Below are 25,880 nucleotides of genomic sequence, written 5' to 3'. Positions count from 1 at the left end.
TCTTTTTTTTAATGGCCCAAATAATATTTATTGCTGAGATTCAATGACGGCAACATAAGAGTCAATCTATGATAACATGTATAAAATCTAACAAGAAAGAAAAGCCACTTGGTACGAAGTCATGCTAAGTCTCGCTTCGGGCCAGAAGAGTCCTGCATATTCTCGAGCATTCTCGTCGCCTCCAGGGCTCTGGCCCTGGCCCTCTGCCCACGCCCCATCCTCCTGCGCCCACAGGCACGCCGGTCGGCCCAGCTTCCGCCTCCGGATGCCGGTCCCTCCGCTCTATTGCCTCTTCGGGGACGGTCCAGCGGCGTGTCTCGCAGACTGGACAGGGCCCCAAGTGTGCTGACCCTAGGTTCCCTTCTCGACCCCCGTTCCCTTAATTGGGAGGCCCCGCCCCGTGCGCACTGACGTCGAACGCCGCTGTCAGCCGGCGCTGGGGGGGTCGGTTTGGGGTAGAATGGCCGCTGCCGCCGTCACCCGCGGGACCCCGGGAGGTAAGAGCCAGGGCCCTAGCCCGCCTCTCCGCCCCCGCGCCAGGGGGCGCAACTCCACGCGGTCCGGGTGTGGCGCTCCACACGCGGGACCACCGTCCCTCCTCCCGGCTCGCCCCCACCTGGCCGCTTCCGTCCTCCTTTTCCGCGCCAGGGGGCGCCGCTAGGCTCAGGGCCCCTCCAGGGACCAGAGAGAGCGGCGGCGGTCCCCCGACCCCCGGCCCGGGCTCCCGCGCTACCCCCTGCCCGCCAGGGGTTCATGAACTCTACCCAGCCGCTTCTCCTGAACATCCGGGTTTGCGGGCAGGTCCCTCCTACCTCAGAGGCTCTCCCAGGACCCCCGCCCCCTTTTGGGGGAGCACCACACCCCAGCGTCAGGCGTGTCATGGACCTAAACCACTCTGGGGCCTGCGGTCTCATCCGGCTGCGGCTCTGCAGCCTGGCAAGCTGCCTAGCCATGGCTGCGCACCTGCACCCTGGGGTGCACTCCTTATCCCAAGCCTAGCCTCCCCGCACACCTCGGATCCTGAATGGGCGTCCACCCCCTCTCCATCTCTGGCCACCTGGCAGAGCCCGCGCACAGAGCCTCCTCCAGCTCCCATCTGTTCTCCAAGAGGGCGGAGGCTCAGGCTGGAGCCAGAGCAGTAGAGGGGATATGGTAGGCTGGAAGCCAGAGAAGAAGCAGAGGGTGAAGTGAAATGCTAGCTGCAAAGAGGAAGCTGGGATGTCCCACCCGGAAGCCTGGTCCAGCATGTCTATTCCAAATTCTCCCAGCCCATGATCAACCGGGGAGAGAGAGATAGACAGAGAGAGAGATTGATTTTGAGATTAATTATCAGATCTGCCCTTCCCCTTAGAAAAAGTCGAACAGAGAGGAAATCGGGGTGTGTCCTCAAAAGCCCAAGTTGCCACCAGACTTAGATTTGCTTTCCTCCAGCAGCCAGGTTGTCTTGCCAAGCCATCCTCCGAGGAGCAGGGCCCCAGCTCCCGCACCTGGCCCACCCCTAGCCTCAGCCTCCTCGCTCTCCCCTCCCCGATGCGCCCTGAGTTCTTTTTCTGTTTGACTTTTCCACGGAGAAAAAGATCTAATAACTGACCTCACCTACTGTCTCCTTGGGCCCGGGAGAATCTGGGTTAGACAGGCAGGGCCCAGCTTCCCGCCCTGGGGAACGCTCCAGCACTGCCCGCCTCCCCCACTCATGCCTTTCTTCCTGATCACTGTTCTGTCTTGTGTGCCCACTCATGTTGGTTCCTGGCACCGTGTCTGGGTTCTCTTCCCGTCACACTCTAGTTCAGCCTTCTCTTCATCTTTGTCCGACACCGGGACCGAGTTCTAGACTGCCCGCCCCACCTCAAGCTCTGCTTCTTGGGTTAACGTGGGGGCTTCTCCCATGACCTGGTTCTCTCCTTTCCCAGCACAGACTCCCCCTCCCCCCGGCCCCTCAGGCCGGGGGTGACCTTGCCCCCTGGAGTCCTCACCATGAATACCAAGGACACCACTGAGGTTGCTGGTGAGTCCACGGGACAGGCCCACGGTTTGGGCACGTTCTTACGTTTTCCTGCGGTCCGTTACCCTCCTCCCTTGTCCCGGGTGCAGTTTTCCACAGTGCTCTGACTCGCCTCTAACAACGCCCTCCCTGTGGTTCTCTCCAGAGAACAGCCACCACCTGAAGATCTTCCTCCCCAAGAAACTGCTGGAGTGTCTTCCCCGCTGCCCACTGCTGCCTCCAGAGCGGCTCCGGTGGAATACGAACGAGGTGCTGCAGGGAGTGTGGGGGCTTGCGACCCAGCAGGACCCAGTGGGCGATGCCTGTGGACTCTGCTGAGCGCTGTTCTAGGCTTTCGGGGTTACAGCATTGTGGGGGATTGCCACCCAGCAGGACCCAGTGGGCGATGTCTGTAGATACTGCTGAACACTGTTTAGGCTTTTGGGGATACAGAATTGTGGGGGATCGTGACCCAGCAGGACCCTGTGGGCGATGCCTATGGACACTGCTGAGCGCTGTTCTAGGCTTTGGGGTTAGAGCATTGTGGGGGCTTGAGCGACCCAGCAGGACCCCGTGGGTGATGTCTGTGGACACTCACTGCTGAGCGCTGTTCTAGGCTTTCAGGGTTAGAGAATTGTGGGGGATCGAGACCCAGCAGGACCCCGTGGGCGATGTCTGTGCACACTCACTGCTGCATGCTTTTCTAGGCTTTCGGGGTTAGAGAATTACAAAGGCTTGGGTGGGTTTCTCTTTGGTATAATCCATCCACACTAGAACAACAGCTTAGTATTTCTTTATCTCCAGCACCGTGCTGTGCACCTGACGTGTGTGTCATCACTATAGATTTTAACGAACAGAAAAGAGATTTGTCTTGTTTCTGTGTGTTATTTTGCTTGCTTGGGTTTTTTCTTTCTGTTGTTTTGGGTTGGCTTTGTTTTGTTTTTGTTTTGTGTTTTTGAGACAGGGTTTCCCTGTGTAGCCTTGGTTGTCCTGGACTGGCTTTGTAGACCAGGCTGGCCTCGAATTCACAGAGATCCGCCTGCCTCATTTCTGTGTGTTAAATGGTTGTTTTTGGACAGGGAATTGTGTAGTCCAGGCTATGTAGCCACGGGTGTGCCACAAACCCCAGTTAATGTGGTGCTAGGCAAGCCCTCTGCCCACTGAGCTACTCCCCTGCCTCTGGCTCTGGACTCTTCATCGAAGCAGAACTAGGCTGGTGCATGTGTTTGGGGAGGCCAGAGTCTATGTCAAGTGTCTTTCTCAGTCACGCTCTACCTTATTTTTTGCGACTGTCTTTCAATGACCCTGAAGCACACTGGTTTTCTGTACTACTTGGCCAGCCAGCCCCAGGGTCATCTTCTCTTTGTCTCCCCAGCCCCAGAATCAGGCACTAGGCATGCACAGCTGTGCCTAGCTTTTTACGTGGCTGCCAGGGATCTGAACTTATGCCCACACTTACACAGCAAGCACTTTACTGAGTCCTCTCCCCAGACCCAAGTTGGCCTTTTTGAGACAGGGCCTCAAGTGGCCCAGAGCTCTTGATTCTCTGCCTCAGCCTCCTGAGTGCTGGGATCACAGGTGTACACCTGCATGCCTGTCTCTGAGTCCCTGCCTTTTACCACTTTCTAGAAGACACAATTCTTGTGTCACACGGGTTCTATATTCTGCGTACATATTGCCTGATGGGAAGTTGGTGGTTGGTAATTATTGAGTCAGTATTCGAGTTGTCTGTAAAGCTGGCGGGGGCGGGGGTGGGGCGAGGGTTCACACCTGTAATCCTAGCACTCGGGAGGCACAGGCAGGTGAGTCACCACAGAATTGTGGCCAGCCTGGTCTACATATTTGAGTACGAGGCAGGCCAAGGTTATGTAGTAAGACTGTGCACTGACAATAAAAAATGGGTGTGTTTGCATATGGTTATTGTAAGTGCTATAGGGCCTTCAGGAAGTTCAGAGAAGCAACAGGCCTTCATGGAACATCTGGCAAGTGTCTAAGATGCTTGGAATTTCCAGACACAGAGAGGCATTCACATGCACTCTAGGCTTTAGGGCACCAACCTGAAGGGTGTGATTGTTGGAGGGATGTTCAGGAAGGAATCGGTGAGCTCATCTGGCAGGTCCAGTGGGTTGAATTTGAGTAAACAGTAGGAATAATTGTTTGATACTTTGTCTGAAAGCCTTAGAGTCAAGCAGAGAACCTGGAGTTCTTGTCAGTGTCAAACCATTGATGGTTCTTAGGTGGGTCACAGAGAAAGGACCTAACATGAGCAAAGGATAAACTTGAAGCTGGCCCCACGGTACAGGCTCCAGTAGGGAGAGACAGATAAAAGGTTAGGTTGGGCTTTCTTTCTTTTTTTTTTTTTTTTTTTTTTTCCTCCTCCTGGTGCGTGAATCTCGTGCCTTGCTCATGCTATGTAAGCAATGTATTTTTCTATTACTGAACTACCATATTTTTTGGACCGTAAGACACACTTTTCCCCCCCAAAAGTGGGGCAGGGGGCAGAAATTAGGGTATACCTTATGATTCGCTGTTTTTACTGTTTTTCTTGGTTTACTGCGCTAAAAATTGGTGCATCTTATGGTCAGGTGCATCTTATAGTCTGAAAAATATGGTACCTCCCCAGCCCACGGTCTGGTTTTATCTGCGATAGAGCCCGCTATTCCTAAGAGGGCTGTGAGGCCTTGCTGGGTCCGGATACCTGGGAGAGCCTTTCAGCAGGCCCTGAGGCTGACCAAGCGGGGACACCTACCCAGTGCTTCCTCTCCTACAGGAGATCGCGTCCTACCTGATCACCTTTGAGAAACATGACGAGTGGCTGTCTTGTGCCCCAAAGACAAGGTGAGAAAGTTCTCCCATTTGAATAACAGGACTCCTGGGCTGTGTATACAAAACTCAAGCAAGCCCTCCCCTCCCGCCAGGCCTCAGAATGGCTCCATTATCCTCTACAATCGAAAGAAGGTGAAATACCGGAAGGACGGATACCTTTGGAAGAAGCGGAGGGATGGGAAGACCACCCGAGAGGACCACATGAAGCTCAAGGTGCAGGGCATGGAGGTAAGAGCATCAGACGTCCACACACCTGCCCTGCGCCCACACTCCAGCTCTCGGGCAGTCTCAGACAATCCCGGGCAAGCCCGGACAGTCTTGGGCAATCCCAGACAAACCTGGGCAGTCTCGGACAGTTTCGGGCAATCCCGGACAGTCCCGGACAGTCTCGGGCAATCTCGGACAGTCTCGGGCAATCCCAGACAGTACTGGGCAGTCCTGAACAGTCCCGGACAGTGTCGGACAGTCCCGGGCAATCCTGGACAGTCTTGGGCAGTCCCGAACAGTCCCGGACAGTGTCGGACAGTCCCGGGCAATCCTGGACAGTCCCGGGCAGTCTCGGACAGTCTCGGGTAGTCCCGAACAGTTTCAGATGGTCCCGGACAGTCCCGAACAGTCTGAGACAGTCCTGGACAGTCTCGGTCTCTCTGGACCGGCATACTGATGGCTGAGCTCACTCTCAGCTTCCCAACTGCCTCCCGTGAGCCAGCTTTCTGGCCCCAGTGTGCAGCCCCATCCCTTCCCTTGCATTTGCCTCAGGCGTCCAAGTAGTGATGTTCTACATGCAGGTTTCTTCCCCAAGCCTTCGCTCTTCTGCACTTCCTCTCTGCCCTTAGACTTCTTCTTCTCATATCTCGAATTGGGCTTTGTTTGTAAGATACCCCGATCCCCACCAAGCGCCTCCTCTGTTCCCGTCTCTCTGTCCCTAACCATGACCTAAGGCCTGCTGCAGTTTGGAAGGGAGGAGGGTGGGGGTAGGGAGAGGACTGAAGAGGAACTGGTGGAAAGATTGGGATTCCTGCAAAGGGACTGAACAGAGGAAGAGTTGGGGAGCAGACTAGCCCTCCCCCCACCCCAGCCTGTCTCCTGGCAGTGTCTCTATGGCTGCTACGTTCACTCTTCCATCGTCCCCACATTCCATCGGCGCTGCTACTGGCTGCTCCAGGTAAGAGCGGAGAACCCAGGGAGCCATATTTCTGACACTCTGAGGAACACGGGGCCTGAAAGGATGAAGAGGAATAAATAGGTTCTGAGCGGGGAAGGGCGTTAGGGTTAGAATGTGATGGAAATCGGGGGTCATGGGAATTGGGGGTGATGCTCAGAAGAAAGTGAGGAGTAGGACGCTCAGCCCCGCCCTGGACCCCATGGCTCTCTGTGCCCTTGTGCTACCAGAACCCTGACATCGTCCTTGTGCACTACCTGAATGTCCCAGCCCTGGAGGACTGCGGGAAGGGCTGTAGCCCCGTCTTTTGTTCCATCAGCAGCGACCGGCGGGAGTGGCTGAAGTGGTCCCGTGAGGAGCTGCTGGGACAGCTGAGGCCCATGTGTAAGGAGCAAGCCCGGCTCAAGCTCTAAGGGACAGTGACAGGGGAGTTTTTCCCAAAAGCACTGGGGTTCTGTGCCCAAACCGCGGGAGACTAATTCCTCTCTGAGCCACGAGGGCGCTTGCCTGTTTTTTGGGGTCGTAGACACTGAGACCGCACAGTCCAAGATGTGGAACACGGAGAAGGGAGTGAGAGCAGCTGCGAGCTGTATGCCTGAGCAGTTTTACGCTCAGCAGATCAGGAGCCGCCAAGGTGCTTTGGAAGTCTCACGGTGATTCCCCCACAGTTCACGGCATCAAGTGGAGCTGTGGGAATGGGTCGGAGGAGTTCTCTGTGGAACAGCTGGTGCAGCAGATCTTGGACACCCACCCGACCAAGCCAGCACCCCGAACCCATGCTTGTCTCTGCAGTGGGGGCCTCGGTAAGTGGCCCCCGACTCTGGGACTCTTCTCCCACTTAGCCACATTGCCTAGTAACTGTCTTGATGGGATCCATCTGCTAATTTGCAAGTCTCTGCATGTCCAGCAAGATGGGCCAGATGAGCAGAGAACTTCCTGTCTGGTGGCACTGGCCCCGGAAGTCCAGGGCTCTCCTGCTTCCTGTTACTCCTGTCCCACCGGTCCACACCACCAACTACACCTGCCAGGGTCCTTGGTTCTTCTTTTGTTTTGTTTTGTTTTTGTTTTTTTGCTCTGCCTTTAGCTACTGCCTCGAGCCAGGACTCTCCCCTACTCTGTTGCTCTAGCCCTGTTTATTTTGAGGAGAAACTGAAGGGAGGGGCAGACTCACTATGATGCCTCCCAGTGGTCATAGTCAGTATTACACTGTAGCTTTACTTGGGTGGGGTGTGGGCTTCCGGGAAGGGACGGCTGGAAAAGGATGTGTCTTATCCCTTCTCTTCTCCCTACCCCTCCCCACTCCAGGTTCCGGGAGCCTTACCCACAAATGCAGTAGCACGAAACACCGCATCATCTCTCCCAAAGTGGAGCCCCGAGCTTTAACGCTGGCCTCTATATCCCACTCCAAGCCCCCTGAGCCTCCACCACTGATAGCTCCGCTTCCTCCCGAGCTCCCCAAGGCACACACCTCCCCATCTTCCTCTTCCTCCTCTTCCTCCTCCTCAGGATTTGCAGAACCCCTAGAAATCAGACCTAGCCCTCCTACCTCTCGAGGGGGTTCATCAAGAGGAGGCACAGCCATCCTCCTCCTGACGGGACTAGAGCAGCGCGCTGGGGGCCTGACACCCACCAGGCACTTGGCTGCACAGGCTGAACCCAGACCTTCTGTGAGCTTGGCTGTGGTTGTAGGTTCGGAGCCTCCTGCCCCACCAGCCCCTCCCAGCCCTGCCTTTGACCCCGATCGTTTTCTCAACAGCCCCCAGAGGGGCCAGACATACGGAGGGGGCCAAGGAGTAAACCCAGACTTCCCTGAGGCTGAAGGCACTCACCCTCCCTGTCCTGCCCTGGAACCTGCTGCCGCTCTGGAGCCCCAGGCAGCTGCCCGGGGTCTCCCTCCACAGCTGGGAGCAAGCGGGAGAAGAGGAAACCAATTCTTTATCCAAGATGATGATGATGGGGAGGAAGTAAGGGGTCAGGGGACTGTGCCACCCGTACCTTCACCCCCTCCTTCATCCCCATCCTCACCTGCCGCCCTGCAGCCGCCTGGCAGGGCGACAAGAGGAGAAACCCTGTTCGGAGGCTCTGCTGGCACCAGTGAGCTAGAGCCCTTCAGTCTGTCATCATTCCCAGACCTTATGGGAGAGCTCATCAGTGACGACGCTCCAGGCATCCCTGCCCCACCCCCCCAGCTCTCTCCTGCTCTCAGCACCATCACAGACTTCTCCCCAGAGTGGTCCTACCCAGAGGTGAGTCTTGGCTCTTCTCCCATTAGTTTTTGGACTTTTCAAAATGAATTTTATTAATTCTCACCCCATGGCCTATGACCTACTTTCTCTCAGTTTTCACGGCTTTTGTTTCTTTGTTTTTAATGTTATGAATCAAATCCGTCTTATTAGGCATACGCTCTGCCATGAATCGTGTCTACCAAGTCCTTTATCTTCCTGGTTCTCCTTACCTTTCCTTTTATGTAAACTATAACTTTTCTTCTCTTTCTATAGTCCTCACCCACTACCCCGCCCCGGTCTCCCCAGTCATGTGTTATTGTGATTTTGAGAGCTCCTTCAGGGACCTCATTCTCTTGGTGACCATTTTAATGGGAAGATAGAGAGGCCTTTAATCTCACACACACATACATGCATATGCGCGCGCGCGCGCGCGTACACATACACACACACACACACACACGTGACTGCAGACGCTGCGCAGCAGAAAGACTGTGGTCAGCACTCAGCACTGGAGAAGTCCTAATTCGCTTTGAGAGGGAAAGGGGGAACTGCAGTGGAGCAAAGTGGCCGATAGCACAGCTTCCCGACACTCTTGGGGAGGCCCCAAGTTCTGCTTCTCGGTAGACTCAGAATATTCTAGTAAAGGGCTGAGGGTGAGCTCAGTGGTGGAACGTGGCCTAGCATACACTGAGGGTGCAGCTCAGGGGTGGGACTTTGCATACACAAGCCCTTGGGCTGGATGCTCTGCACCAGGGAAAGACTTTCTTTTTCTTCTTTTAAACTAGGCATGGTGGGGCACACTAATCTCAGTCCTCCAGAGACAGAAGCCAAATGATCAGGAATTCCAGGTCATCCTTAGCTAGATAGTAAGTTCAAGGCCAGCCTAAGCTACATGAGATTTTTTTTTTTTTTTTTTTTGGTTTTTTGAGACAGGTTTCCTCTGTGTGTATACCTGGCTATCCTGGAACTTTCTTAGTAGACCAGGCTGGCCTTGAACTCAAAGAGATCCTCCTGCCTCTGCCTCCCAAGTGCTGGGATTAAAGGAGTGTGCCACCACCTTCCAACATGAGATCCTATTTTTAAAAAACAAAAAAGGAAGTTAGTTCTGGTGAGAGAAATAATACTTGGCAGAAAGGTTGGGTCCTGTTCATCATTGAACCCCTAGACTCTAGCATAACTCCAGTCATGTGGCTGTCTGACCTCTGTCTGCAGGGCGGGGTCAAGGTGCTCATCACAGGCCCTTGGACGGAGGCCGCAGAGCATTACTCCTGTGTCTTTGATCACATCGCAGTGCCAGCCTCCCTTGTCCAGCCCGGTGTCTTACGCTGCTACTGTCCTGGTATGGAGAGTGGGAACAACAGGGGACATTGTGGACAGTCGGGATGGGTGAGGCCTTAGTGGCAGCAGATCTAGGATCTGGTCCCAGGAGTCTGCTTGTTGGCTAGCGAGTGGTCTTAGCTAATTCTCTTCCTGCCTTGAGTTTCTTCTTGTGTAAGGTTAAGCATTTGGCCAAAGGGATTGTCTCCAGTGTCCATGCTGTCTCTGGAGCGCAGCTGGAGCCAGGGTCTTCTACCCACCCAGGGAGCCCCATCCGCCATATGGACCGATTTAATTACCGTGTAACGTTCGTCTCCTCAGACACCAGCCGTACTTCAGGGCTTAGTCACCACATGTTCTAGTGTTCCCCATGTCGCGTGTTTTAGATGTAGAGCGTTCACGTCCCTGTAGAAAGTTCTGGACAGCACTGGTCTAGTCTGACTTACTCCCTGTGCTTTAGCCAGCACCCTTCCCTGCAGTGCAGCCCTCAGCTACCTTCCTTCGGGTCTCGAGGCTAGCAGCATTGTCTAGGGGCGAATTCTCTCCGGCTCTCCACAGCCCCAGTCAGAGAGCGGGAGGAGAAGAAAGGGAAGGGAGGCATAAGATGAGGGGAGCAGGAGAGTTGGGGGAAGTCTCAGGCCCTGGTCTTGAGGTTGAGGCCTGGTGACTTTATCCTCAGGGTGGTAGACATTGAGGCTCTGGATGGAGCTCTTACTGCACACCGCTGATAAACAGACAGCTTCCCTTTCCTGCATTTCAGTCAGGGTCATGACCTCTGACCTTTGGTCTAAAGGGTAAAGGAGCTAACCACCGTCATGTCTGCTGAGTAACAGCCTGACTCGAGGCCTGCAGTCAGTGCTTCTCTGCTCCACAGAAGGTATCAAGTCCTTAACTAAATAGTTTCCCCTTGCTGTGAGTGCAAAGGCTCCAGCCACGCAAGGGAACAGGAGAAACGTGGATTGATCATCGTTTGCTCTAGTGCAGCTAATCTGCCAGGCAAGAGCCCTTCTTCCTGACATGTTCTCCCCAGCCCACGAGGTAGGGCTGGTGTCTTTGCAGGTGGCAGGGCGGGAGGGGCCGCTCTCTGCTTCTGTGCTCTTTGAGTATCGAGCCCGACGATTCCTGTCTCTGCCTAGTACACAGCTTGACTGGCTGTCACTGGATGGTAAGTCCCGAGCCCTTTCACCCAAGGTCTTAGGTATGACGTGTTTCCTAGATCTCTCAGGGCCACATTACTACTTAAAGCCCACCATACTACTGTTACCATTGTGTATGTGTGTGTGTGTGTGTGTGTTGTTGTTGTTGTTGTTAGTGTTTTTGAGACAGGGTCTTGCTATGTAGCCCTGGTTGGGACTTCGCTGTAGACCAAGTTGTCCTAAAACTTGCTGACATCATCTTGCCCTTGCCTCCCAGAGTGCTGAGGTTTACATGTTAGCTCCATGCACCACCACGCTAAGCTCCATGCACCGCCCTGCCAAGCTCCATGCACCACCACGCCAAGCTCCATGCACCACCATGCCAAGCTCCATGCACCGTCATGCTAAGCTCCATGCACCACCATGCTAAGCTCCATGTACTATCATGCTAAGCTCCATTGGCTTTTTTTTTTAAATGTAGTTGCAAACCATGTACATTCCTGTGAATTTGGGAGCCAGCTTTATTACTATTTTAAAGTATGTGTGGGTGTTTTGCCTACATAAGTGTCTGTGTATCATTTCCGTGCTTGGTGCCCACAGAGGCCAGAAGAGGGCACCAAATCACCTGGGCTAGAATTACACCCATTGTACGCCTTCTGGAAGAACAGCCAGTGCACTCAGCCTTGGGTCATCGCTCCAGCCCCTTTGGGTTTTGTTTGTTTGTTTTTTGACGGGGTCTCACATAGCCTATGCCAACTTCAAACCATTGTTATACCCTTGAATTCCTGGAATCTTCTGCCTCTGCGTCCCACGTACTGGGATTGTGCTCAAGCATCACAGCTCTCAGTTAAAAAGAACTCATACACTCTCGGGGTCCTAGCTACACTGGAAGTTGGGGTAGGAGGGGCTCAAGTTTGAGGCCTCACAGGCTGGAGAGATGGTTCAGAATTTAAGATCACTAAATGCTCTGGCAGAGGATCCGAGTTTGACTTGTAACCCCTACATGGAGGCTCACAACCTTCTGTAACCCCAGTCCCAGGGGATCAGATGCCCTCTTCTGGCCTCCATAGGGACCAGGTACACAAGTGGTGCACAGACACATACATGCAGGCAGAGCTCCCATGCATATTAAAAACAAAACAACAACAACAAATACTATATAGGTCACTTCTTTTTTCTTTCTTTAAAGATGTATTAACTATACAGTACTCTGCCTGCATGTACACCTGTAGGCCAATAGAGGGCATCAGATCGCATTATAGATGGTTGTGAGCCACCATGTGGTTGCTGGGAATTGAACCTGGTCCTCTGGAGCAGCAGTCAGTGCCCTTAACCTCTGAGCCATCTCTCCAGCCCCTAGGTCACTTCTTTTTATGTTTTTCCTTTGGAATGATAAAGATGGTTTTGTTATAGGACTGTTGGAAATAACAGAAGAATACAAACAAAAAAGTGGAAACGTCTCTGGCCTGGAGAGGCAACGCACACCTATGTGCTTGTGTGCATTTCCTTGGTCCTGTTTCTGCTCCTCCTACTTCTTCTCCTCTCCTGCTGCTTTCTCAGGGTTTGCTCTTCTCTGTCTCTTCCTGTTGCTTCTTGGTTCTTCTCGGTTACACTCTCATCCCTGTTAGTTTTTGTTTGGTTCTTTTTTTGGGGGGGGTTTCGAGACAGGGTTTCTCTGTGTAGCCTTGGCTGTCCTGGATTCACTCTTTGTAGACCAGGCTGGCCTCGAACTCACAGCGATCCGCCTGCCTCTGCCTCCCAAGTGCTGGGATTACAGGTGTGTGCCACCACTGCCGGGCTCCTGTTACTTTCCTTGTCTCCTGCCATGCCTCTTTCTCTCAGAGGCTCTGGCTCCTATTCTTGCCTCCCTCTTGTCGGGGAGGGGAGCCAAACTTGTCGCTCAGCCTGAGTAGGTGTGCTGAGTTGTCCTGGGATTTTAGTCTTTAGTCAGCTGGACCCTGATAGCCTGCTCAGTTTGCTTTGTCCTGCTCTGGCTGCTGTCACTGCCGTTCTCTACCCTGATTTCTGTGCTAGCTCCATGCTGGGGCTCCTCTCCTTCCCAGTTCTCCATGAACCCCGACCTGCCTTCTCCTCTAACCCACGGGCTGGGACTTCCTGGCCCTGTTCTCTCTCTGCATGGTCACCTTCTGTGTTCTGTCCTGAGTTTGTGCTCAGGGTTCCTGTCTCTCCTGGCAGTGTGGACCGTCCCCCGTCGCCACTGTCTCATGTGGTTATTTCCTAGGCTCTGGTCCCCTCCCACTTGTTCTCCTTCATCTCAGAAGGGGGCAGGCAGAGCTTGTGTCTGTGTGTGCATATATGTGCCTGTGCATTTGTGTATGGATTTGGGTGGAGGACGAATGAACGCGACCATGCATCCGTCACCTTCCCTCCCCACCCATCCTCCGCGGACAGCTGCGGGTGGCCTGCTGGAGTAGATGGTCCTTGCCAAATAATAGTGCGTCCTCCAGTTCTTTGGGGCTGTGGTTAACCTAGAAGGGAGACTTGGAGTACTTTAGCCCAGGGTGTCTGGGGCAAGAACTCAGGGGACATTCTGTGTCGGGAAAGACTGGAGGAGGACATGCCAGCCTGTGGCTTGGGTAGCTGAGCACCAGACGGGCGCTGGGGAATTTCTGCCACCTCTGTCTTGGAGGCAGCAGCCTTGGTTCTTGGTCCTGGTTCTGGTCTACGGGGGAGACCAAGAGCCCTGGTTCAAGAGCTGAGCCTTGCTCTTGAGTTCTGTTCAGAGGAGTGGGGGGGGGGGTGCCGTGCTGTCATCCCATTCTGCATCTCCGGATCTTGGGTACAACCACTAGTAGTGTTGCTGGCATCACCCAGACCTTGCCCATCAGCTCCCACGCCCACCCCACAGACAGCCAGTTCCGGATGTCCATTCTGGAGCGGCTGGAGCAGATGGAGAAGAGGATGGCAGAGATGGCAGCAGCTGGGCAGGCGCCTGGCCAGGGTCCAGAGGCTCCTCCAATCCAGGTACTCCAAAATAGTGGCCATGGTCTAAAGTGGGGAACACTGGATCTCCATGAGAGTGGGTCAAGCATGACTCTCCTCACTCATGTATCCCCAGCTGTGTCAGCCAGCACTCTTCCCTCTCCTGTTGTCACTTTGCTGCCCCCCCCCACACACACACACTCTCTGTGTCAAGAGTGGCTACTCTGGGCACCCTCCAGGCATGACAGGCTTCAGACTATTTCTGAAGAAGAGTGGGGGTGAAAGTGAGGGTGGGGGAGGGGTCAGGAATGCTGGGCCAAAGAGCTCTGTGGGGTCACAGCCTCGGAAGGAAAGGGGCTGGGGGAGGGCTTAGAGAAGGCTCCAGCTCCTGAGGGAGAAAAACATGTGGACATGGCACCAGTCAGAGCTAGTATGGAACACAGCATAGGGGACAGCGCATACGGTCAGCTCCGGAAGAGCTACAGGTGGGCTGGGGGTCAGGGATAGTGAGGCCAGAGAAGGACTCAGCCCAGAACCAGTGAGATGTCAGTGGTGGTGGGCCCTGGAACAGGAAGTGTGTGTGTGTGTGTGTGTGTGTGTGTGTGTGTGTGTGTGTGTGTGTGTGTGTACACACTAAAAGCCGAAGCTGGGAAGATAACCTGCAGGACCAAATGCCCAGGTCTCTGCATATTGGTGTGTGTGCAGGATGACGGTCCGGGCCCTGGTTTTGAGGCACGAGTGGTGGTCTTGGTGGAGAATATGATCCCACGATCCTCTTGGAGAGGCCCTGAACGCCTGATCCATGGAAGCCCCTTCCGGGGCATGAGCCTTCTGCACTTGGCTGCTGCCCAGGGCTACGCTCGCCTCATTGAGACTCTGAGCCAGTGGCGGTGAGCAGGACAGTGGGGCTGGAGGGATGCTGGGGTCAAGGGCCACTGGGAAACTACTGAGTGAAGCACCAGAGGATGAGAACTTGGTTCCTTACGTGGAAGGGTCAGGGGTCACTGGAAAGGCATGTGCCTGTGGGAGATTGGCATTTGAGGGACTCCTGACACCCTGACTTAAGACATTGACTTCTTGACCAACTCAGAGGGGCTTAAATTGACAAGGCCACTTCCAGTCCTTCTGATGTTCCTCCTTTGTCGCCCCCACCTCCCCCCAAACTGGGCTTTGTTGTTGCCTCAAATCTCCAGGAGTGTGGAGACTGGAAGCCTGGACTTAGAGCAAGAGGTTGACCCGCTGAATGTGGACCATTTCTCCTGTACCCCTCTGGTGAGGATGTTGGTCCCAACTTCCCTTGGGGGGCAGTCAGCAGTGGAGATGCAGGCAATGGCCAGGGTGGCCGGGGCCTGGAACAGGCTAGGCCTCAGCGGCACCTCCCTCTCCATAGATGTGGGCTTGTGCTCTGGGACACTTGGAAGCCGCTGTGCTCCTTTTCTGTTGGAATCGCCAAGCACTGAGCATCCCCGACTCTCTGGGCCGTCTGCCCCTGTCTGTGGCTCACTCTCGGGGTCATGTGCGCCTTGCCCGCTGCCTGGAAGAGCTGCAGAGACAGGAGCTTTCAGTGGAGTGCCCGCTTGCTCTATCTCCACCCTCCTCCAGCCCAGACACGGGTAAGAGCTGCCTGTGGGTCTTTTTAGGGCATATGGTCAGACTCTTGTCTAGAGCAGAGCTCAAGGGTGGGAGGCCATGAAGGCACTGGAGAGATGATCCAGAGGTTAAGAGACTGGCTGCTCTTCCAGAGGACCCAGGCTTGGTTCTTAGCACCCATGTGGTAGCTCACATGGATACATAAAATAAAAATAAGCCTTAAAACAAAACAAAAAACAGGCAAGGAAACAGAGATGGGCCAGGGTGAGAGGCTTGAGGGCGGCCTGCAGCTCCTGCCGTCCTTATCTAGTCGCCCTCCTCACAGGTCTGAGCAGCGTTTCTTCACCCTCTGAGCTGTCCGATGGCACCTTCTCTGTGACATCAGCCTACTCAAGTGCCCCAGATGGCAGTCCCTCTCCTGCTCCCCTGCTGGCCTCTGAAGTTGCTATGGAGATGGTCCCAAGCCAACTTTCCTCTGGTGCCCCGGAGACACCCTTGCTCCTTATGGACTATGACGTGGCTAACTCCAAAGAGTCTGCTCCCCCCCCTTCTGGCCTCCCAGCAGCCCAGGACCACGAGGCCATTGCAGAGGATGCTGACAGCCCAGCAGCTGTGGATGTAATCCCGGTACTGCCTCTAGTGATGGCGTTGGATTCAGCCGGCTAGGAGTGCAGCACTGTGCAGAGGTGGCACAGGTTTCCATTTTTAGAAGAAAGACCATTTACTACTTGGGTGTAGGCCCAGGACCTCTTTATGATTCAGCAGTCATGAAGTAGGAGAGGCCAGGCGTGGTGCTGTACACCTTTGGTCCCAGCATGCAGGAGGCAGAGGCAGGCAGAGCTCTGTGAGTTCAAGACCACCCTGGTCTACTAAGTGAGTCCAGGACTCACCAGGGCTACACAGAGAAACCCTGTCTCGGGGAAAAAAGGAATTCTATAGTGTATCTTCTTCACTCAGAACTGGATTGTTAGTTACCTATCAACTGATGAAGAGAAAGGTTCTTTTTGTTGTTGTTTTCAAGACATGGTCTCACTATGTAGACCAGGGTGGCCTTAAACTCACATCCACTTGCTTCAGCCTCCCTAGTGCTGGGATTAAAGGTATACGCCACTATGCTCTGCTGAAGGAAGTCTATCTGAGTAGAGATTAGCAAGCTAGAAACACTTAGCGATGATCTGGGGTAGGAAGAAAGTTTGCCTGAGGTAAAAGTTAAGGAAGGTATTATGTAATGAGTGAATGAGACCAAAGCTTCAATATAGCCACGTGCTAGGACCTGTGGACATGCCTGCTTTAGAAAGGGTAAGTATAATTAGGAAGCAGTTTATGTACAAGAAACAGCTCCATCTCAGAAGACAGGGACAGGATGATCTCTGAGTTCCAGGCTAGCCTGGTCTACACAGTTCCAGGACAGCAAGGGCTCCATAGTAAGATGCTGTCTCAAAACAAAACAAAACAGCCCCACCCCCACAGGGGCAGCGCCATGGAGTATGGCAAAGTGCTGCAGGCCTTACAGCCAGCTAGTCAGCAGTGCTACGTGCTCAGTATGCCCTGAGCTGGTTCCTGGAGACCTGAAGCAAGTGGAGTGATAAGCTGGGCTAGGTCTTTTGGAGATATATGTTGGTCGGGTGGCATGGGGCAGGTCCAAGGGGGATAGTGGGCCATTTGAAAGGGTGCTAAGACCTTTCTGCTTCGGATCTGGTGTTCACAACATAACAGGACAGGGGGCTGTATCCCTCGGGGGAGTCAGTAAGAAGTGAATGAGGACTTTTAGCTCAGAATTAGTGAGCCAAAGAGCAGTTCTGGGACCTGGGCCTGGTGGCATCTAGAAAGGAGGTAAGAGGACGGGGCTTAAGGCTGAGCATCGGCTGTGCTGCGACACAGCTGGTTGGGGCTCCAGAGCTCACACGCCTTCCTCCATCCAGGTGGACATGATCTCACTAGCCAAGCAGATCATTGAAGCCACACCAGAGCGGATTAAACGGGAGGACTTCTCAGAGCTGCCTGAAGCTGGAGCCTCACCACGGGAGCAGACAGGCGCTGTGGGGCTCAGTGAGACCATGTCCTGGCTAGCCAGTTACCTGGAGAACGTGGACCATTTCCCCAGCGCAGCCCCTCCTAGGTGACCAGCTCAGAACAAAGCCCCCAGATTCTTTTTCAGGGAGAGATGGGAGGGAGGAAGTGGGCTTCCTTAACAGCCAAAGCACCGTTCTGGCTGAAGCCCTCAGGGTGTGAGAAGGGGCCTGAGCTGGCTGATGAACCCCAGAGCCACTCTGTGCAGACTTTGTCACTGAAGCTCATCCTCAGTAGCCACCTCTAGCCGGGGTAAGAGGGATTTGAGATGCTTCGCCATGCCCTTCTCCTTTTCCCCACAGTGAACTGCCCTTTGAGAGAGGTCGCCTAGCGCTCCCTCCAGCACCTTCCTGGGCAGAGTTCCTCTCTGCGTCTACCAGCGGCAAGATGGAAAGTGACTTTGCCCTGCTGACACTGTCGGACCACGAGCAGCGGGAACTCTATGAGGCAGCACGAGTCATCCAGACAGCTTTCCGAAAGTACAAGGTCAGCGGCTGACAGTCTCTGCATAATTTAGTCTTGAACAGGGACGACTGTGGGTTCCCAGTGTTTCCGCAGAATGGCCACTCATCCAGCCGCCTTAAATAGGAAGAAGAAAGAATGGGGCAGGGTGGGGGCACCTGCCACCAAACCTGACAACCTAACCCTGACCCCTGGAATTCACAGTAGAAGATCAAGTTGTCCTCTAATGTCCACACGCCAGCAGCCCACATAAACACACTAAAAACAATGTAAACACAAAAACATTTAAGGAGGAAGGAGGTCGCATCTACTAGGTGGGCAGGGGGATGCTGAGATGAGGCCTCATTCTTCTCTTCCCGAAGGGCCGGAGGCTGAAGGAGCAGCAGGAGGTAGCCGCAGCGGTGATCCAGCGTTGTTACCGGAAGTACAAGCAGGTGAGAGAGCCTTTTCTCAAAAGCATACTAACACACATCCACCCAGTCCAAGTCCCTGCGCTGTGAGAGCCCTCCCTAACTTGCCCTCTCTCTCCACAAGCTGACCTGGATTGCTCTTAAGGTATTAGGCATGAGTTCTGGGTCTGAGTTGTCTGATTCAGCCTGCCGTGAGTGTGGGTCAGAGAAAGGGATCTGCACCAACTTAAGGGTGATCTTCAGGGGTTGGAGTCTGCCCTTCCGTTTCAGCTTCTGTCCCGCCCGCGTCTCCTTCCCTGCAGTTTGCACTCTATAAGAAAATGACTCAAGCGGCCATCCTGATTCAGAGCAAGTTCCGAAGCTACTACGAACAGAAGCGGTTTCAGCAGAGCCGCAGAGCAGCTGTGCTTATCCAGCAACATTACCGCTCCTACCGCCGCAGGCCGGGACCCCCTCACCGGCCCTCAGGCCCCCTGCCTGCCCGGAACAAGTATGGACAGCCTCCAGCCCCTCCACAGCCCCCGGCCTCCCAGCCTGCCTGCCTTTCCCTACAGTGGTCCTAAGGTGGGGACTGCGGATGCCTGAGTTCTGTGAATCTCTCTTCCACCAGGGGCTCCTTTCTCACCAAGAAGCAGGACCAGGCAGCCCGGAAAATAATGAGGTTCCTGCGGCGCTGCCGACACAGGTTCTAACCCCTTCTTACCTCGCCGGACCTCTGCCCTGCCACCTTTTCTGAGCCACCATCACCTCTGACTCCTCTGTCTCTCCGCAGGATGAGGGAATTGAAACAGAACCAGGAGCTGGAAGGGCTGCCCCAGCCAGGCCTGGCCACCTGACCTCTCCACCGCCTTTCTCCACACCCTGGGGGCTCCCTCTGGCTGTCTTACCAAGGAGAGGGCTTTCGGGACTAGGGGAGCCCCCTGTCGGCAGCTTTCCCTCCTTCACCTTTTTGGGAGCCCTTCGTAGAACCCCCGACCCTTTCCCCAGCCTTCCACCTTCCCTTCCTTCTGGTCGCGCCCCCCTTTTGGTCCCTGGCTCCAGAAGACCCATGTCCCACATTTCTGCATCTTCAGCTGTGACCTACGGAGCCCTGCCTGCACCTTCTCCCCAACCCCGTTCCTGCCTGCACCTGACTCGGCCCTTCCTGACTTGCCTTATTTATTTATTCGACGAGTCTTTGATGAATGTATCCGCCTCGGTCCCTACCGCTGCCTTCGCTGCGCGCGCCCTCGTGTTTCAGGGGTGACTGCCCCACCCCGACTCCGCATGTTTGCGTCTGTTTCCTCCTTTCCTGACCCTGTCTTTCCCCACCACCCTGACTCTGGCCACCCACCTAGGGGCCGAAGAGGAGGGGGTGTACATAGGATCGCGAGGCGGAGTCCCGCTCCCGTGGGGAGGGGTTTGTACATAACTGTAACATACAGAGTATAGTGAAGAAATCTATTTAAGGCGCAGCGCGGCCGGGGCCCCCGGCCGGCTCCACGAGCACTTTCTATTTGTGCATGGGCTTGGTTTATACGAATTGCCATTAAACGTCTCTGCACCAGCTAGCCTCCGGCCTATGTCTGCTGGGGCGGGGCGGGAAGGTCGCCACGCAAGGCGGCCGGCCACGGCTCGCAGCCCTAGGAGGGGCGGGGCAGCGCGGTTTTCTCGCTTCCGACGTGTTTCCGGCCTTAAAGGCATTTCGCCCTTCCCTTTAAGACGCACCGCCCCCTCTCAGTCATTCCCAAGATGGCGGACCTACTGGGCTCCATCCTGAGCTCCATGGAGAAGCCACCCAGCCTCGGCGACCAGGAAAGTCGGCGCAAGGCCCGAGGTGAGGATCCCAAATTCACAACCGCGTGTCTTCGCCCGGTTCTTGGGACCACACTCTTCCCTTTTTAAATAATGCCACCTCCCACCCCTAAGAGACCCCCTCACCGGCCACTTCTGAGACCCCCAGAGTCTCTGAGAGGCCCGTCGGCCCGCCCGCTGTCCTCTGCAAACCGTGATTGGCTGCCTTAGCCAGGCTCCGGCCTCTGCTGCCCAGCCTGGCCTTCTGCGGTCCTTGCCTGCGATTGGCCAGTGGGCCCGCCTGTCTGCTGTTGGTGCGCTCTGATGAGTAGGATGCCTTCCTTCCGATTGGAGGGTGTCTTCGCCGCCGCCTCGGCCCCGCGCGATTGGGTGTAGGGAACGCCCGTCCACGGTCTGCTCCCCCCTATTGGCTAGCTCAGCCTGAAGCTCTACCTCCTAGGTGTGCCTCTCCCGACCCGCCTCACCCTCAGCACCTCCCATTGGCTCCTCCTCCTCCTCCTCCTCCTCGAGTTAACCCGGTCCCTCAGCCCTTCCAGAGCCCGTTCCTAGCCATACCCTTACATTCCTGTGCTGCCCAGCGGGATCGTGGTGCTGATTGGAGAGTCGAGACTGCCCCGCGGGCTCCGATTCGCCAGTGGCCCCCACCCTCCCCCCCGTGCCGCGTAACTAACCAGAAAGCTCGCAGGAGTTTGGCAGCCAGGGTAGGGCGCGGCCCGAAGAAGCCTACTCAGTGTCGCCTAGCTAGCGCTCAGGCCTGTGAAGGACTGTAGAGGAAGGACAGACAGCCTTGGGTGCGCCCAGCACTGACCACGGACAAGTCTTATATCGGGCACCTACACCCCATCTGCTCAAAGGAGGCAGGACAGGCAGGGTGCCTTCAAAATGTTTCAAAGACTGTTAAGTGTCCCTTGTAGTCCCTTGTTTACAAAACTTGTGGAGCCAAAGGTGCCCATCAAGGAGGTTACAGGCCGTGCCTGCGGCATTTATTAATGAAAGAAATACTTATGTAAGAGAGATTAATTGGGGGTCCGAAGCTTGTCTGAAATGAGCTGAGCACCAAAGATAGGTAATTAAGCAAAGGGAATAAAGTCCGTTCGAACGCTGTGGGAAAGCAGAGCTGGAATTACTTAATGTTCAGAGGAGTGACGGAGGAATACTCACGCCAGCTGCCAGAGTAGGAGCTTCAGCCACTTGCCTGGGGTCCCGGTTACAAAGCTGAATTTGGAACCCAGATGTGACCTCTTAGCCTGTGTTCCTATCTTTTATACTATCTCCCAAAATGGAGAAAAGACTGGGAAAACCTATTAGAAAACAATAAAGGGCCAAGATAGTGAAGTCAGAGAGGTAACAGGCCCTAGTCGGCTAGGTCCTGGACCTGAGTATGGCTGGAGGGGGGCAGGGTCCCCCCCTCCAGCAGCTGGAGGAAGGGAGGGATGAGAATAAAACAAAAAACCATGTCCTTAGTAGGGAGTGTGCTTAATGCCTAGAGGAAGGGGTTTTGACTCACGGTGAGGACCAGTTGTCTGCGGGCGGTGGAGAAGCATTCTGGCGGAGCCACGTGTGCAAAGGCGAGACGTGCCTAGGAAGTAGGAAGAGGCTCAGTGCTGTGGAAGAAGTGACATACCAAAAGAAAGAAGGGGCATCCCGGTTGCAGAGCAGGAGGAAGAGATGCATGCTGTAAACACATGGAAAAGTGACAGGCAAGATAAGGGACCAGGTTAGAAGTAGTCTGAGGGGGCTGGAGAGACGGCCCAATGGTTAACAGCCCACACTGCTCTCTGAGGATCTGAGTTAGATTCCCAGGCCCGCTCCCCTCCCCCCACATCAGGTTCTTACACCTGTAACCCCAGCTCCCAGGGGGGACCCGCCACCTCAGACCTCAGTGGGCACTTGCAGTCTTACATACACATATACACATAATTAAAATAATAAAAACAAATCTTCAAAAAGAAAAAAATTGTCTGAGGGCTGGGAATGTTTCTCAGTCAGTGGTGAGGCGCTGTGCCTGTGAAAGGCGCTAGGTTCAGTCCTTTGCACCCAGTATGCTGGGTCCCATCTGTAAGTGTGAGGCCAGCCCTGGAGTTTCAGTGCTGGGCGTGCGGAGGGAAGGCAGCCACCAGGCACTGCTTTCCAGCTGGGGCTGCAGCTCAGTGGCAACGCCCCTGTCAGGTGTGGTCCCTGGGTTCATCCCTTCCCTAAGGGCAGAGGGGATGGTCTGGTACAAAGGCAGGGTCTGAAAAGGGGGAGTAACATTCAGCGAGAGAGGAGAGCTTATTTATGCCTAACTTTGGATACCTCCCCCCAAAAGAGTCATGTCTTAGGGTTCCTAAAGCTGTCATAAAGCACCATAACAGAATGCACTCAGTGGCCTTTCCAGTCCAAAGTTCCAAATTTCTATTATAGTTCCTCCTGACACGCACGAACACCCCAAATGGGAGTGGGGGTGGGGCAGACGATGGCTCTGTTCTAATTAGAATTTCTTTCTTTTTTTGAGACAGGGTTTCTCTGTGTAGCCCTGGCTGTCCTAGAACTCGCTCTGTAGACCAAGCTGGTCTCAACTCACAGAGATCCACCTGCCTCTGCCTCCCAAGGGCTGGGATTAAAGGTGTGCGCCACCACGACCAGCTCCTAATTAGAATTTCTACTGCTGTGATAAAACACAACTTGACCACAATCAACATGGGAAGGAAAGGATTTATTTCAGCTTATAGTTAGTTACACATTACAGTCCACCATCGAAGGAAGTCAGGGCAGGAGGTGAAGCAGTGAGATGCTCCTCCCGCCTCGCTCCTCCCACCTTGCTAGCCTGCTTTCTTACATACCCCAGGAAAACCTGCCCAGGTGTGGCAGCACCCTCAATGGGCTGGGCCCTCCCTCATCAGTCATTAAGACATCTCTACAGGCTAGTCTTACGGAGGCATGCTCTCCACTGTCGGTCCTTCAGATAACTGTCTGTGTCAAGTCGATAAAAACAAAGACAAGACAGGTCTGAAGGATGTCAGGAGAGCCACTGTAGCTTCACTCTGACCTCGGAAGCATGGGGGAGCACTATGAAATACAGCAAGTTTGCCTTTAATCAGAGCACTTAGGAGGCAGAAGCAGGCTGATTTCAGAGTTCACGACCAGCCTGCTCTACATTGAGAGTTCCAGGACAGCCAAGGGCTACCTAGAAACTCTGTCTCAAAAAGCTTACACACGCGCACACGCGCGCACACACACGCACACACACACACGCGCACGCACACACACACACACGCGCACACGCACACACACGCGCACGCGCGCACACACAGTGAATTCCAGGCCAGCCAGGATGACATAGTGAGATGCTGTCTCCAAAATAAGAATTACATACAGAGAGATACAAAGGTAAACCATTTCCCTGTAGACAATGAGTTGACAAAGCCTGAGGCTCTGGCTCATCTCACTTCCTCAGACGCCTTATAGTTCCTTTTATTTTATTTATTTATTCTCGAGACAGAGTTTCTCTGTGTAGCCTCGGCTGTCCTGGACTTACTTTGTAGACCAGTCTGGCTTCGAACTCACAGTGATCCACCTGCCTCTGCTTCCCGAATGCTGCGATTACAAGTGTGCACCACCATGCCTGGCTTTTTTATGCTTCCTTTTATAGTATGGGCATTATGCGAATGCTAATTGACATAGGTTTGATAAGTGAGGCCTGTGTGGTTCTGAACCTTGTGGCTCGAAGGACACCAAGCTCTGGAAGGGAAAAACTGTCCAGCATTTGGTAGTCTGGGCTCAGCACAGTGTCGGGCTGTGTTGCAGAGTAGCATTAGGGAGTGCATGGTGAATCAACAGCAGCCCTCCCGATGGGTGTCAATCATCCTCTGAAGCCTGACCAGCTGCCACCCGTGCTTCAGCCCTGGCCTAATGCTGCCCCTTGTCACCTCCAGAGCAGGCCGCCCGCCTGAAGAAACTCCAAGAGCAAGACAAACAGCAGAAAGTGGAATTTCGTAAAAGGGTGAGAACACCGGGAGCGCTCAGGCAGCTTCTGGAAGGACCTGCAGCAGGGGCTGGAGGGTTGAGGACTTGAGTGTATTAACAGTGCCTTCAGACAGCTGGAGATGAGCCAGTGTGGCAGGGGTTCTGGGACCGAGGTGGGAGGTCAGCCCAGAAGATTAGAGTGGAGCTGTCGTCTCACGTCCTCCTTTCCTTTCTCATAAGATGGAGAAAGAGGTGTCTGATTTCATCCAGGACAGCGGACAGATCAAGAAAAAGTTTCAGCCCATGAACAAGATCGAGAGGAGCATACTGTGAGTGTCTCTAGGCGTGGGGAGGCAAGAAATGACAGCAAAGGGACAGGGACAAGCCAGCAGGGACGCGGGGCCTCGCGGCTCACCATGTTCTCCGGCCTTCCCTTCGCAGCCATGATGTGGTAGAGGTAGCTGGCCTCACGTCCTTCTCCTTTGGAGAAGATGACGACTGTCGCTATGTCATGATCTTCAAAAAGGTAAAAGCCTTGTGCTCCCCCTCCCCCCTAGCCTGTCCTCGCCCCTGAAGGAGGGAGAGGGCTGAAGTGACAGCTGCATTTGGGCCTTGACTCTGCCTGTCCCTTCATCCCCAGGAGTTTGCACCCTCAGATGAAGAGCTAGACTCCTACCGTCATGGAGAGGAGTGGGACCCCCAGAAGGCGGAAGAGAAGCGGAGGCTGAAGGTGAGCTGTGCCTGGCAGGCCCTGGAGCCCTTCATGTCAGCTGGGAGAGCTCAGCTGGGGTCGGGGCCTTGAGCATAGGTGCTCCACCTCTGCCCTTAGGAACTGGCTCAGAAGCAGGAGGCCGAGGCAGCGCAGCAGGGCCCCGCGGTGGTGAGCCCTGCCAGCGACTACAAGGACAAATACAGCCACCTGATTGGCAAAGGAGCAGCCAAAGACGCAGCACATATGCTACAAGCCAACAAGACTTATGGCTGTGGTGAGTGAGCCGCGGCAGGAGTGGGGGGGCGGGCACAGTCGTGCCAGGAGCCAGGGGGCACAGCCGGGGTGGGGGGGCACAGCCATGGCAGGAGCCGGGGGAGGGGAGTGCACACTGAGGTCTTACTTCCCTTTCTGCTGCCAGTGCCCGTGGCCAACAAGCGGGACACACGCTCCATAGAAGAGGCCATGAATGAGATCCGAGCCAAGAAACGTCTGCGGCAGAGTGGGGAAGAGTTGCCAACTACCTCCTAGGCGTCCCACCTGGCTCACGTTGACCTCCAGCAAGGCAGCGGCATGGAGAGACAAGGCTGCTGTGAGGACCCACCCTGGAGCCCCACTTCTCAACTGCGAGGTCCTGCCAGCTGCCGCCCAGGCTGGAGAGAAGCAGGTGTTTATCACTGCTGGAACTTGTGTGTGTGTCTGTGTGTCTGTGTGTGTGCGCACGCGCCTACAAATGTGTGAGTGGGTATTTAATCTGTGTTATTCTCTGTTATCCTTGGAACTTTTCTTCCCCATGGGGCTGGGGTTGCTTTACATTGAATAAACATTGTTTGACCCAATGTTCTGGTTTGTACATAGAAATGTGGATACTACACAGAGAAACCCTGTCTCGAAAAACCCAAAAAAAAAAAAAAAAAAAAAAGATGTGGTGGCACACACATTTAGTCCCAGCACTTGAGAGGCAGAGGCAGGCAGATCTCAGTGAGTTCAAGGCCAGCCTGGTCAACAGAGCAAGTTCCAGGAAAGCCAAGGCTACACAGAGAAACCCTGTCTCCAAAAAAAAAAAACCAAAGAAAGAAAAAGAAATGTGGATCCTGGATCTTTTGGCAGAGAAGAAAATAATTGCAGATTGAACAGGATAAAGTTGCTGTTTATATAAGCTAAAAATAGCCAATGGTTAGCACTGTTATTGTTTGTTTGTTTGTTTTTCGAGACAGGGGTTCTCTGTGTAGCCCTGGCTGTCCTGGACTCACTTTGTAGACCAGGCTGGCCTCGAACTCACAGGAATCTGCCTGCCTCTGCCTCCCGAG

The 25,880-nt window shown here is 54.5% G+C and overlaps 2 protein-coding genes across 4 annotated transcripts; both read left to right on the top strand.

Annotated features, from left to right (window-relative positions):
* Positions 1 to 257: 257 nt before the first annotated feature.
* Positions 258 to 19,706, top strand: Camta2 (calmodulin binding transcription activator 2). 3 transcript variants are annotated; one of them, XM_051167230.1, is made up of 23 exons: positions 258 to 497; positions 1,911 to 2,005; positions 2,148 to 2,251; positions 4,752 to 4,819; positions 4,900 to 5,035; positions 5,901 to 5,972; positions 6,200 to 6,353; positions 6,638 to 6,772; positions 7,275 to 8,215; positions 9,407 to 9,533; positions 10,542 to 10,676; positions 13,517 to 13,632; positions 14,296 to 14,480; positions 14,784 to 14,862; positions 14,981 to 15,203; positions 15,506 to 15,807; positions 17,103 to 17,299; positions 17,553 to 17,736; positions 18,075 to 18,146; positions 18,247 to 18,267; positions 18,425 to 18,612; positions 18,733 to 18,807; positions 18,895 to 19,693. In XM_051167230.1, the coding sequence occupies exons 2-23, from the start codon at positions 1,975 to 1,977 to the stop codon at positions 18,956 to 18,958; spliced, it is 3,609 nt and encodes a 1,202-aa protein (XP_051023187.1). In that variant the 5' UTR covers positions 258 to 497; positions 1,911 to 1,974; the 3' UTR covers positions 18,959 to 19,693. The 3 variants fall into 3 exon arrangements, with proteins under 3 accessions (XP_051023187.1, XP_051023185.1, XP_051023186.1); XM_051167228.1 differs by lacking the exons at positions 258 to 497; positions 5,901 to 5,972 and adding an exon at positions 862 to 1,152 and having other exon boundaries at positions 18,895 to 19,706; XM_051167229.1 differs by lacking the exon at positions 258 to 497 and having other exon boundaries at positions 1,915 to 2,005; positions 18,735 to 18,807.
* A 132-nt stretch (positions 19,707 to 19,838) lies between these two features.
* On the top strand, positions 19,839 to 25,245 carry Spag7 (sperm associated antigen 7). Its single transcript, XM_051167231.1, has 7 exons — positions 19,839 to 19,938; positions 23,831 to 23,898; positions 24,102 to 24,190; positions 24,303 to 24,387; positions 24,502 to 24,591; positions 24,691 to 24,847; positions 24,992 to 25,245. The coding sequence occupies exons 1-7, from the start codon at positions 19,854 to 19,856 to the stop codon at positions 25,099 to 25,101; spliced, it is 684 nt and encodes a 227-aa protein (XP_051023188.1). The 5' UTR covers positions 19,839 to 19,853; the 3' UTR covers positions 25,102 to 25,245.
* Positions 25,246 to 25,880: the final 635 nt, after the last annotated feature.

This window comes from Acomys russatus, chromosome 25 (assembly GCF_903995435.1).
Source record: "Acomys russatus chromosome 25, mAcoRus1.1, whole genome shotgun sequence".
Lineage (NCBI taxonomy): Eukaryota > Metazoa > Chordata > Mammalia > Rodentia > Muridae > Acomys > Acomys russatus.
This window is presented reverse-complemented; position numbering and strand designations above follow the sequence as displayed.

Bases quoted from the DNA above. Each gene is read 5' to 3' on its own strand.
- Spag7 (XM_051167231.1), top strand. From the start codon at position 19,854: ATGGCGGACCTACTGGGCTCCATCCTGAGCTCCATGGAGAAGCCACCC. The intron at 24,388-24,501 runs GTAAAAGCCTTG...CTTCATCCCCAG, and splicing joins ATGTCATGATCTTCAAAAAG to GAGTTTGCACCCTCAGATGA. The intron at 24,592-24,690 runs GTGAGCTGTGCC...CTCTGCCCTTAG, and splicing joins AAGAGAAGCGGAGGCTGAAG to GAACTGGCTCAGAAGCAGGA.
- Camta2 (XM_051167229.1), top strand. From the start codon at position 1,975: ATGAATACCAAGGACACCACTGAGGTTGCTG. The intron at 13,633-14,295 runs GTACTCCAAAAT...GTGTGTGTGCAG, and splicing joins CAGAGGCTCCTCCAATCCAG to GATGACGGTCCGGGCCCTGG. The intron at 17,737-18,074 runs GTCAGCGGCTGA...CTCTTCCCGAAG, and splicing joins CAGCTTTCCGAAAGTACAAG to GGCCGGAGGCTGAAGGAGCA.